The sequence below is a fragment of the Uloborus diversus genome, chromosome 2 (genome assembly GCF_026930045.1).
Source record: "Uloborus diversus isolate 005 chromosome 2, Udiv.v.3.1, whole genome shotgun sequence".
Lineage (NCBI taxonomy): Eukaryota > Metazoa > Arthropoda > Arachnida > Araneae > Uloboridae > Uloborus > Uloborus diversus.
The window spans coordinates 91,462,982-91,476,359 of NC_072732.1; the positions used below are offsets into that span (position 1 = coordinate 91,462,982).

The window sequence follows — 13,378 nt, forward strand, 5'->3', positions numbered from 1 at the left end:
GCACGTGTGAATATCATCGAAATGACTTGAAACTTTGCAAGTTACATTTTCTAGTCTATTGGCACATTTTATGGGGGTGCCGCAAAAGATTAGTTGAAAAAAGTTTTTCCCTATGTATCTTGTGACCACCCTAATATACATACAAAGGTACTTATAATACACAAAAAAAATGAAAAAAAAAACCCGCATCAAGCTTTATTCAGTAATTGTAATTTATTTTGAAAAAAAAAGTTTAATGTAGACTTGTTTAACTGAAAAATAACCATTATTTTGAACCATTAAACTACATATTTGGCCCATAAAACCCATCTATAGTGCATAATACTGCTCATTTAAAATAGTGCATGGAATAACAGAACAGAGAAGCTATTCCAGCTACACAATAGAGCTTGCGAATCATAAAATAATTAAGCCGCATAAAAGAGACACAGAACACATATGCCATTAACCTGTACAAGTCAGAAACAGAATAGATCACAGGACCTCCCAATTTCCAATCCCTAATTACCCATTAAAGCTAAGATGAGATATCTGGGATAACTACTATTCTAATCTACCCTTAGAAGGATCTGCCTTGATTAGTTTCCCCGAGAATCATTAGCATTGTCATTGTTATGCAAATAACTAGACAGCTTGAAATCATTTAAAAGTCTTTCAGTAAAAAGGTATAATAATTTTGCGAATGAATTAATTGTCTCTAGTGACGTTTGTTTTAAAATACAAATGTTATTTGGGGACCGTTTCATGTTTGCTGAAGTGTTGTAGATTTGAATGATAATAAAACTCATCAAACACATTTTAAACCTAAGCAGATGAAATAATGGTTTGAGAACAAGACAAATCACTTCCACCGATTTCGTGAAAAATAAATCCAATAAATTCAGTTTTACATTCAGTGCTTTTCTATGGGGGCACCTAACATTTTCATGAAAAGAAAATGCTTAGATTAAATATAAAACTGTTCAAACTTTAAATTTTTCTTAAAGTATCGTTTTTGAATTCCTCGTGTTTCACAGTTTGAAATTCTTTTAATGATTTCAACCTTTGCAAAGTAAGATATTTTCAATTTCGTCTAGCTATAAATGAAGTTTGTCGACTTTTACGTTAGTAAAGAATAAAGATGGTTAAATTTTGTGTTCATTCAGAATACTTTATTCAAAGATCTTCCTCATTTGAAATTCATACTTTGATTTGATTCAATTTTTGACTTTTGATTCAATTTTTGATGTAATAAAAGTTTAATAAGTTCCCAAACAGTGCAAAAAAAAGTAATTTTGATACAGAATATGATTTTTGTATGACAATTTTAATATGAATTTTAAAGATATTTTCAAAAGTGCATCACATGCGAAGCGATTTCAGCCATTGCAGACTGTAATAATCGGTATCTTGAGTTTGAATTTCAAGTAAAAATCTTACCATTTTCCGATTCTTTCTGGGCGTTTTCATCTTTTGACTTCATGAAGAGTTATTAAAGTTGACTAAAACACTCACAGTACTATTAAATGAAAAAAATTCATTATATTAACAAGTATTTACAAATTCAAGGAACAAGCTTTAAAAATCGGACTGTATTGAAAAATCATCTTCGGTGTTCCATTGATTCTATTTATTTTTTATCTCAATCAGTTCACTTCAAATCAGAAAAGCGGTGGGCGGAAAGAAAAGTTCAAAAAATAAAAGTTCAAGGCTAACCTTGATCGCGACATCCTCCCACCTTGAGCTCTTCACCTATGCAGAACTCAATCTGCTGTGGAGCCTAGTCTCTTGGGTTCTTTTACTATTCGTTCACTTCGCGTTACCACCGGTTCCTGGTTCTTTCGAGTAGTGGCTTTATCTCTCAAAAGTGTACCTTCATCGTTTTCTGTTATTTCTAAACTGTACACACGTTGCACAGGACGTGTGACAATTCCGGACTTAGTTTTTATGCGGACAACTCTGGCAATGCCATCCTTGCCTGATAGGACTTCAAGAATTCGTCCAAGTGACCATTACAACCGTTTTAGGTTGTCTGATCCTATGAGAACAATTTCGCCTACAGAAGGAGGCTTAGCTTTCTTTGGACATTTTCTTGCATGTTTCAGTTGTCAAAGGTATTCTTGCTGAAATCTCTTTCGTAGGTCTTCACGTACTCGTTGTAGATATCTTTTTCGCAAGTAGGTGACATCTACTATATCGATATCAGGTAGGCCGCATTCTCTGGTTTCTTGGAGGAACATGGAAGGAGACAGTGCAACCAAATCATTTACATCTTCTGACAAGTACGTTAAAGGTCTCGAGTTTATCAGGCTTTCGATATCACACATTACTGTGTTCAGCTCATCGTAAGTCAGTGAAGCTTGACCTAAAACACGAAGCAGAATTTTTTTATCGTGCCTATCAACCGCTCCCACCATCCGCCCCACCAAGGGGCTGAAAGTGGTATGAACCTCCAGGTTATTTTCTTCAGTGACGACTGTGATTCGATCTTTCTCCAATCTAGTTTGCTTAATTCATTGTGAGTTTTAACGAAGTTGCCTCCATTATCGGAATATAAAATTTCTGGCCTTCCTCGTCTAGCAATAAATCTTCTTAACACTTGGCAAAAGGCTTCTGCTGTCAAAGAGGTTATCAGTTCTATATGAACCGCACGATACACAGCACAAGTGTAGAGAACTATCCAGGCTTTCGTTCCGTCTCTCAAGTATAACGGTCCAGCAAGATCTGTTCCTGTGATTTCGAATATTGTTGCATCTCTAACTCTATCCTCAGGTAAAGGAGGGCATTTCGGTTCTGAATGGGTCACAGTGAATCGTTTGCATCGTACACATGTCGAGATAGCTTTTCTAACCGTTTTCCGGTTCTGGAGAATCTAATAGTTCTCTCTGAGATGATTCATCAGCGCTTGAACTCCAGCATGTCTAAGTTCTTGATGTTTACTTTCTATGAGCATGTTTACGATTCAATCACCGAATCAAATTACGATTGGCAATCGAAAATTCTTTTTATCTTTTCTTATAAGAATTCTCGTTTCTACTCTTAGGAGACCATTTTTATCAAGCACGGGATTAAGTTGTCTAATTCGTTGTTCATTGGTTCCTTCTGGAAATGATTCTCGTTGTACCATCTTTAGCAAAATTTTTCCGCATTTTTCATCTCCTGTACACTTAGATTTCCTTTTTGTTTAGAATTTTTAGACTTCGAATTCAAGTAGAACCTATAAATCCATCCAATGATTCTAATGAGTCTCGGATAATTTGAGTATCTGTGAAACATATCTTCGCTTTCCACATTAAGTTGGGTATTTATCACAGCACTCCTTCGCTTTTCTCGAGAAATTTCTTCATCATTGAAAACCAAATCAAATTGTGGCCATTCGTCTTCATCCTTCTTTAACCAAAGCGGGCCCTCCCACCATCTCATCGCCAGCAGTTGTTTAGCTGAGCAGCGGAAGGAAGGTCGGCTGAATTCTCTACTCGTTTCACAAATTTCCACGAATTTGGCTTCGTTAACTTCCTTATTTCACGTACTCTGTTATCCACGAAAACTGTCCATATTTCTTCTTTTTGTATCCAAGACAAGACAACAGTCGATTCTGTCCAAAATGTAAGTTCAACATTCTGCCATTGCAAACTTTCTAAAACTGATGTGCATAGTCTTGCTCCAACAGTGGCAGCAATCAATTCAAGACGAGGCATAGTTATCTGCTTGGCAGGAGCCACTCTGGATTTCGAAGCTAATAAGTAAACCTCAACCTCTGTGTCCGTCTGGATTCTTAAAAATACCGTAGCAGCATAGGTACGCCCGCTTGCATCAAAGAACGTGTGGATGCTACAAGACTTCTTATTCTTTTCATGGCACTGCACCCATAGTGGAATTGAGACTTCTTTTAGCAGACAGAGGTCTTCAAACCAATGAAGAAATTTTTTTTCATGCTTTCGTCTACTTCTGCATCCCAGGATATTCCAGATTTCCACAAGTCTTGCAACATCAGCTTAGGTAGAAGGAGAACAGGACTCACAAAACCCACTGGATCAAACACTTTGTGTGTAACAGCTAGAATCACTCGTTTAGTGATTTTGTCAAAATGTTAATCTTCTATCCAATTCAAACTCAATTTAATTCTATCCGTTTCTCGGTTCCAAATCAATCCTAAAACATTTGTTTCGACTTCAGGGTTTTTATCGTTCGAATATTGCCAACATCTTAGGTTATATTTTGCTTGTGCCATAATGTTACGAGATTCTTCAATGAAATTTTGAAGTTCAGCTTCACTTTCAAAGCTGGATAAAACGTTATCTACGTAAAAACTATGTCTCAGTTTTTCTACAACTTTCTGATCGTGTTCTGTATTTTTCATGCAATTTTGAATATGATAATCCAAAACTGAAACCAATAAAAATGAACTACTATTTACTCCGAACACAACTTTGGTGTGCTGAAATATTTTCAGTTCCTTTGTATCTATATTCTTCCACCAGAAAAATTTAAGGTATTCTCTATCTGGTGGCCTAACGCTAATCTGTAAAAAACTTTTTCTATGTCTGCAACGACACCGTATTTATTCTCTCTAAATCTTAGCAAAAGTGATGGGATTAATTCAATTAAATTGGGTCCAGCTTCTAAACATTGATTCAGTGACGGTGAAAACTTAGTTCTAGCAGACGCATCAAACACAGGCCGTACGGGAGTAGAACTGCTTTCTTTAATCACTAGTCTGTGGGGCAAGTAGTGTCCGCTATCAATATTTTTACTTTGTTTCACTTCCTCGATTATGCCTGAATCTTCCCAATTTTTTAAAACTTCATCATCTCGATTAATTAAATTTTGAGAGCAAAGTTTCCGTGTTGTTGTTTCCAGGTGTTTAAGCGGTAATTCTTTATTTGTAGGTAATGGTAGACGATCTTCGGCCCACGGTAATGCCACTTCATACCGTCCTTCATTATTTATAAAAACAGAATTCTGAAATTGCATTTCCATTTGCAAATCCTTTTCTTCCTTGCCTTTTTTAATGATCGGATCAGTAATGCCTATCACATCAAGGTTCCACATTTCTGTAATGGTAAAATCTTTCATAAATTAATTCGTTACCACCATTGTAGAATTGTCATCATGATCGTCAAATGGCATTTTCCCCATCAAGGTCCATCCAAGATGTGTTCCGACAGCTACGAGTCCACATGGCAGAACTATGACTTTTCCAGTGAGAAGCTTACCTGCAACATCAGCTCCAATTAATAAATCTATGTCTTCAGATTCTGTTTCTTTTGGAATCGATCTGTCAAAATTATATTTCCTTTATTCAATTCTTGCGCACATGGATCTAACTTCAAAGTTGGTATTTTAGAACATATTTTTTCTTGGTCAAGTACTTCAAAATTGCAGTGATATTCTTTGTTAATACTACTGACTAATACTCTGTATCGGTAATGTTCTTCTGTGTGTTCCTTACCACCAAACAAATTATGTATAATTTTTTCTTCTTTAAGGCGATCATATTGCATTTCTTCTGCGACTCGTTTACTCAGATATGACCGTTGGGAGCCAGAATCAATAAAACATCTCACGATTTGCCCTCCCTTGTTATCTCGTAATCTGACGTACAAAGTCTGTAACAGAATGTTGGGACTACAAGTGCGGTTATTTAGCACTGTGTCATTGATAGCATTTTGACCGTCATTCTCTTTCAGCACGTCTGTTTTCACTTTATCGCGCTCTTGGTTTTTATTTTCGTTGCACATTATAGTTGCATGTTTTCCGTTACATCGTTCACAATTGATTCTAACTTTACACGTTCGAGTTCTATGACCCACTTTAAGGCAGCAAAAACAACAGCCCTTTTTCATTAATATCTTCTTTCTATCATCTAAATTCATTTTCAGCACATATCGGCAAGCAGATGATTCATGATTTTTCTTCTCACAAAATACACACGTGTTCGAATTTGTGGAACCAAAAAGTCCGACTGCAGTTGGAATTTTCTCTTCTTCCCTTCTACTCGGGCGAGGTGGTGAGGAATGTTTCTTCATTCGCTTCGAATCAAAGCAGAAACTTTCTTTCGCTAAGGAAATTCTTTCTTCCCCTTCAACCTCTGTTTTCAAAAAAATCATTAGAGAGGTCAATTTATTTAATTCCTTAGTATTTTCATTTTTTAAAGTCATGCTTCTTTCCCATATTCTAATAATATCTTCTGGTAAACAACTTTCAACTAAAGGATACAAAATCGAATCATATTTGTCGGAAGTAACACCCAGGGAATTTAATGCTCGGATATGCGATTCTATTTTATCATATAACTTGGCCAGGTGCATCTTCTTTTGACCCATTGAATTCGTCAAAACTAGACTCAATAATTCTCTGATATACACTTCAATGAGCAAGTCTTCCCTACCGAATCTAGCAGTTAAGCATTCAATTGCTTGTTCGTAATTTTCCGCAGATGGGGGAAACGAATCAACGAGTTCCCTGGCACGGGAGCCTTCTACAGTAGCTTGAGTCAAATAAATAAATTTTTCTTCTGGTGCTGTATTTATGTCTTCATGATTTTTTCTGAACTGACCCCAAAAACCGAGCCACTCCTTAATATCTCCATTAAATTTTTTCAACTCTACTCGCGGTAACTTAAGTCGGCTCTTATTTAACTCCGTTTCAGTCACAACAGTTGAAATGTCATTATTAGTACTGCGCAGCATTTTGTCAGCTTTCGTTCTAAGTCGTATGAATTTTTCTTTGTACGACTCATACACATTATATTCAACATCAAAATCCTCTTGAGCACAATCAGAATCATTAGCTAATATTTCATGAATTTCTTTTTCTTTCATATCAAGTGCACACCATTTCTCACTCAACTGGTTGATAAAGACTTCTATTTCATCATGACTACAATCTGTAGCTTTTAAGTACTCTTCCAGTTGGTTAGCGATTCCCGAAAAACCACTTCGTAATGGAGTGCGTATTTTCTTCAAACTCTCCATCATTTATATTAAGAAAAAACTATCTTGATCAAATACCATTAGTTTTTTAACTTAATTCAATATAATTGCAAACGCCCACCCGGGGGCGCAAAAAAATGTAATAATCGGTATCTTGAGTTTAAATTTCAGGTAAAAATCTTACCATTTTCCGATTCTTTCTGGGCGTTTGCATCTTTTGACTTCATGAAGAGTTATTAAAGTTGACTAAAAAAATCACAGTACTATTAAACGAAAAAAAAATCTTTATATTAACAAGTATTTACAAATTCAAGGAACAAGCTTTAAAAATCGGACTGTATTGAAAAATCATCTTCGGTGTTCCATCGATTCTATTTATTTTTTATCTCAATCAGTTCACTTCAAATCAGAAAAGCGGTGGGTGGAAAGAAAAGTTCAAAAAATAAAAGTTCAAGGCTAACCTTGATCGTGACACAGACCACGGACTTGCAGCCTGTCTTCAGAAATGGGAATCTGGAAGCCTAAATTTTGATATTTTTTAAAGTTTTACACTGAATTATAGATACAAGAACTCACTCATGTCTTCACATATGTAGCTCTGAAAACAAAGTAGCAAAATGCACAATCAAGTTTTAAAAATCAATGGCATAAAAACGAGTCACGTTCTCTCTAAAAACAACAATATAAAGTTAAAAAATAAGATTAAAATATTGATTATGAAAGCGCCATGGTAGTATTAGCTTATTCTTAATTATATATAGTCAAACTTTCTTATAGCGAGCCCTGTTTTAACGATAACTCGAATTTGGGGGGGAAGTGAAAAATATTTGGTTGGTACAATGTTAAGTTTATGGGAAGAAAACTCGCATGTGGGGGTCATGTTTCACGTAAATGCTGCGAGAATTAAGAATTAATAGTAGTCTTTAAATATAGGTTAAGTTAGGTTCCATAGATAAAAAATTCTTCATTCTGTATTGATGGATAAATATATGCATAAAAAGTTTAATCTGTACTTATTAAGATACATATGCACAACATGTATACAAAAACATGAGGTAACTTAGGGTTAATAACAAAGCGCTGGTTATGATAGTCTTTTGGCAGTCATTGTTTTTTTACTATCATGTTCTTTGCAGGGCATTGACGCATCTATGATCACTCGCGTGACTTCTATGACAAGATCTTCCTTCACTGAAAAATCAGGAAGGTCATTTTTCATTGTCAAGGAATAGCTCAAAACTTTCAATGAGAAAATTTTTGGTTGTGTCATCGATGTCGGTATCTTCGTCGGTTTAGTCTGCTTGTCACTTCTGAAAAATCTTCTTTCCAGTTAGCTCTAAATGGGTTTGTTTCCTTCAGTCAACAGTGCTACTTTTAGTAACTAAAATTGATAGAATAAGCAAAAAAAAAATAAATAAATAAATAAAAAATAAATAAATAAATAAATAAATAAACATGGAGCGAGAAAAAACTTTCATTTTCCCAACGCTTAATCTTTAATTATTTTTTTTAATGTCCGAATTTGAAAATATGTGGTCTTTATGACGTCACAAATGATATACTTTGGCGCATCTCCCTACCGCGTTTCCACGTTATGAAAATCATGAAACGAATTAAATATTGCGCTCTACACTTGCTATCAACCATAACGTTGACAGTATATGTGAGTAAAGAAACGAATTAAATATTATTCTCCATGAATGGCAACAGTGAATGGAATTTCATCATTTGTGATGTCATCGTCAGAAGCGTAAACAATAAAACACACCGATTAAAATAAGTTTTTAAAAATATTAAACTTAGTCAAATTATTTAAAACAAAAGGTCAGATACTATGTTTTTAAACATGCTCTTTCAGAAAAAAATACTTTTAAAATTTTGGAAATGACCCCAATGTGTGAGTTTAATAACTTTACTTCTGGAAACATTTTTGCAAAAAATAGCAAAAAATATCTGCAGTAGAGTGCTCTCATAATAGCTTGCCAAAATGCAGTTGTTTTTGTATGTTATCTGCAATATCAAAAGTTTGGAGTTTGAAGGAAAGGGAATTTTTATCTGTTTGCAATGCCACCACATCCGCGAAAAATCAAAACTCATCAAAACTAAAACATATATAATCAAATCTGCGTAAAACAAGGGTCTGCAGTAATTCCTATTAACGATTAAGATATTTTTCTTTTTCAATTTCTTTAAAAATGAGCGTAAAATAGAATGTCTATAGTAATTAACTGAATATCATCCAGAGCACGCAACCTAAAGTCTAAAATTTCAGTTATTTATATTATTTTTTGTTAAACAGAAACTGATGCTCATTGTAAACTCTTCTACCTACTCGTTTTTTTTTTTTAAATCTTTTTAGGCAATATTAATGTGATTTATTGAGTGTAGGAACATTGCTTGAAACAAACAAGAAATACTTTGCGTCATTTTTCGTAAGTTGGAAATGATTAATGACCCTAATGCATTTTATCGATCAAGTAATTGCAAGCGCAAATGAAACTAATCAAAACGATAATTTCTGGAAAACAAATCGTATTTTCAGAGAAACGTTCATTTTTCTACACACGCAATGCATTTTTTTCTTTCCTACTTTACTATAAAACCAATTTGAAAATATATATTACCTAAACAGCATTTTTTAAAATTATTATTAAAGCTATAACTAAGCCTTTTAGATAACAGGTTGGTAAGATCTGAAAAACCAGTGAATTATCCGAAAAATAAATATCAAATAGGTTTAAACTGCTACACCACTTACAATAGTAATAATAAGAAGAAGAAGAAGAAGAAAAACATAACACTAATGCTAACAGTAATAATAATCATCAACATCAGAGTAGAATAGAATAACTAAACAATATTTTTTGTCTGTAGTCATTCACAAATTATTATTCGAGTCCTACGCTACATTTTATCATACACCACAAGATTGTGTGTATTCTAAGTTGCTTAGCCCTGGCTAATGGGCGGTAATTTGCTGAATGTACGCACTACTTTAGCATCAACTAGCATAATTTTCAAGCGTATTCCAGAACTTAAAATATTGGGGAAAACACGGTATACTATCTTTTGAAATGGTTTAAGAATTGTGAAAAGCTAAACAAGATTTATTAAAACAAACGCTTATTTTAGCATTTACCACATGAAAATGAAAAACAATGTAAATTACATTCGTGCATTAAAAAAAATCTCATCAATACCAAATCGTATTTTTACTTCAGATCATAATAGCAGTTAGTCGCTAGAGTACAACTTGACATCATCGGTAATTCCTTTTAGTCATTGGTAATTCTTCTTCTTGGTGAAAATGCTTGTCGCACTTATAAAGTTCGAAAAATGACGTCACACGATTGGTCTATATAGCCCTGATTAGTGATGAGCCCTTGAAAAGTAACGTTTTAATAAAAGCTGAATAACTAAACTTGAGGGCAGACTGTCAGTCGATTAACGATCACACTGACAAGCTTTAGATGATTATTGCAATTCAGTGAACATGGGCTTTTGTGATTTTACAAACATGAACAACTTAGGTCCCAAACATTTTATCGGTGACTTTTTATCCTTCTATAGATCTCCAAATTCGCAGTAATATGTTAAATGAAAATTTAATAATGTACAATTAGTTTTTGAGAGTGGCATCCAAGCTTCATGAAACAGAAAATAGTCTAAAATTAATGTTCATAATTTTACACAACTAACTAAATTATTAACGGTTTTATTTCGTTCATGCTGAAATGTTTTACGACACTTCGCTGTTGGTTGAGTTTCCGAAATATATTTGTGTCTTGATGATACTCATTTAAGTCGGTAGAGAGAAACAAAAAAAAAAAAATTGTTAAGGCTATTTTATGACAAAAAAAAAATGTCTTAAATTATTCTATATGCTGCTAAATACATTTATATTTTGTTGTTCTTTATGTGCTGTTAGAACGATTCCCGGTTACCCATGGCTTTATTTTCCGCATTTCTGCTGGATGTAGGAATGCAAGTTGAGTTTTTAAATTGTTAGAAAACGTTCCTGCAATACTGATTAAGTTCGTAGCTCCTTGTAATTGAGTCATTAGCTGTTGGATGCATCCAACAAAACGACTTACATAGCTTAACAATTCCTAATCCCAAATTACACATTAACGCCACGATTCCAAAGTTGAAATAACTATTATTTAAATCTACGCTCCCACGTATTCGTGTAGATTACTTTCATTGGAACTGCTTGGCAAGCCATTGTTTTGTAAGCAACCAGAAGGAAATCATTAGAAAGTTGGGAAATCGTTCCGAGAAAAGCTGAAGATGGTAAAATGGAATCACGAAACCCTTTAAATACAAGAGAATTGTTTCTCTTTGGATGGCTCTGCTGAATAAATAGCAACTAATTAAACGGCTAACAAATTAGAAATTTGTTTCTGGACAAAGAAATTTCCAAATAAATTAAAAATAAAAAAGAGTTCTTTTGAAACATCAAATTAAATAGACTAACTTTTAAAGAATTATAATAGTTCGATCTCCTACAGCGTTTAAATTTAATTCAAAAGCTAAACAGTAAGATCATGCGGGGGAAAATGGGCCCATGGTGTCAAGTGTAGGTACATTAAAAAAAACCTTTCTCATTTTTCTTATTCATATTTTTTTGGACATAAATATCAAAATTACAGCAAACCTTTCGGTTTCAGTTTTAAAAACTGGAATGAAATCAAATGTTGGTGAACTATCTGTTTATGCTCATTGCACAGGGTATGCAAGAGTACGCATTCGATGAACTTTCCTCTAAAAACTTTAAATTTAAAAATAAAATTTAGTTTTGTTCATATGTATTACAGGACCTGTAAGAAACCTATCCACATTGAAATGCAAGAATCAATTTTATAGTACTATTCACTTTGGGGTGTTTTCTGAAGTTCGGGAAAATGGTCCGGCTAGACTTAGACTTGTATGATATTGTTACAAGTTTTAGTAATAGATGTCGTTTTTATGTTTTTATGGGCTAAATTTATTGCAAACTGGTTAAATTTGTCGTTAATTCCTTTATTACAAAAACTTTTGAAACTTTACTTGTGTCTTCCTCTTTTAGTTTAGCAATCATAAATATAGGAGTCTGTGAACTTAGGGAGAAAATGACGACGAAACATTCCCAGTTAGCAGAATTGGACATGATTTTAAATACATCTTTCTAGTTTGGCATAAAAAAATTTGAAGATTTTCATTTTTACCTTTTTTCAAACTTTAAAGCGCGTGCGCGAACTAAAGACAAAAATATCTATTTTTCAAATTATTTTTCCAATATTTAAAATGCTCACATTTTTTTTGAGCAATCACATTGCTTATTGTTCTCATTTTACTGTTTTGATGTTCCTATGATTTTATTTCCCCTCCCGCCTCCCTCTGAAGCACCACCGTCGACCGGCCCCTCCCGATGCTGCTCCTCTAGCGAGCAAAGTCCCCAGGTTGCGTCTATATCATACACACACCTGCACACACACGCACACCTGCACACACACATACATACACGCCTACCCACACACACACCTACACACAAACACACACACATATACACACACACCTACACATACACTTACACACATATCCACACAGACACAAACACACACGCCTACATACACACACTCGTGATTGCGAAAAACACAATTTGAATTCCAGATGTCAAAATTCAAATTATTTTTATTTTTATTTTATTTTATTTATTTGTTTATTTATTTGCTATTAGAAAAGCTTACCGAAAATATCCATTTTTTTTTTTTGAGCCCTGATGGTCAGCTCCCATTTTCCCAAGAACAGTGCACTCCTTAAAAATGTTACGGAACATATCCCCTCCCCCACGAGAACGTGAGAGCCCTCAAAAACAGACACAATCCGTAAAACAAGCCTCCAAAATTTTTCAATTGTGAATTAGACACTATACCCCCCCTTCCTCCTCCATTACGGGAAACCCAGTCACAGCTCAACGGTTTGTGAAAACTGATGAGAAAGCTGTAAGGGTCTAACAAGCAAACCGGAGGTCACGGTGACCTTCCAAAGTTTCCCTATTCGGCAAATTTTGTCTGGCGATTTGGAGTTCCATCTGGCAAAATTTGGAGTTCTATTTGGCAAAATTATCATCATTTAAAGAAATTTGGAGTTTCATTCATTAAATTTCAGCGTGGAGCGCCTTTGCAAATTTTAAAATATAGAATCTTTTCAGCGGATCGGAAATCAGCTTATCAGTCCCAGGATATAGTTGCATCTGACGGATAAATAAGATAATGCCAGACTAGAGCAGATAAAAATTTACTGAGTTAACAACATTTTTATCGGATGGTTACAGCAAAATTGCTGACCATGCTCACGTCATTCTTTATGCTGATTAAAAATCAGAATTAAAACAATCATTGATTCACATAAGTTTAGCAATGAAAAAATGCACGGACCAAAACAGGGTACAAAAAAAAAAAAAAAAAAAAAAACCAATCTTA

The 13,378-nt window shown here is 34.2% G+C and overlaps 1 protein-coding gene across 1 annotated transcript; it reads right to left on the reverse strand.

Moving 5' to 3' along the window:
• Nucleotides 1–3,398: 3,398 nt before the first annotated feature.
• Nucleotides 3,399–5,031, reverse strand: LOC129216417 (uncharacterized). Its single transcript, XM_054850631.1, has 3 exons — nucleotides 4,458–5,031; nucleotides 4,183–4,365; nucleotides 3,399–3,973 (listed from the first exon to the last, which is right to left on the reverse strand). Exons 1-3 carry the CDS (start codon nucleotides 5,029–5,031, stop codon nucleotides 3,399–3,401), a joined length of 1,332 nt encoding a protein of 443 aa, XP_054706606.1.
• Nucleotides 5,032–13,378: the final 8,347 nt, after the last annotated feature.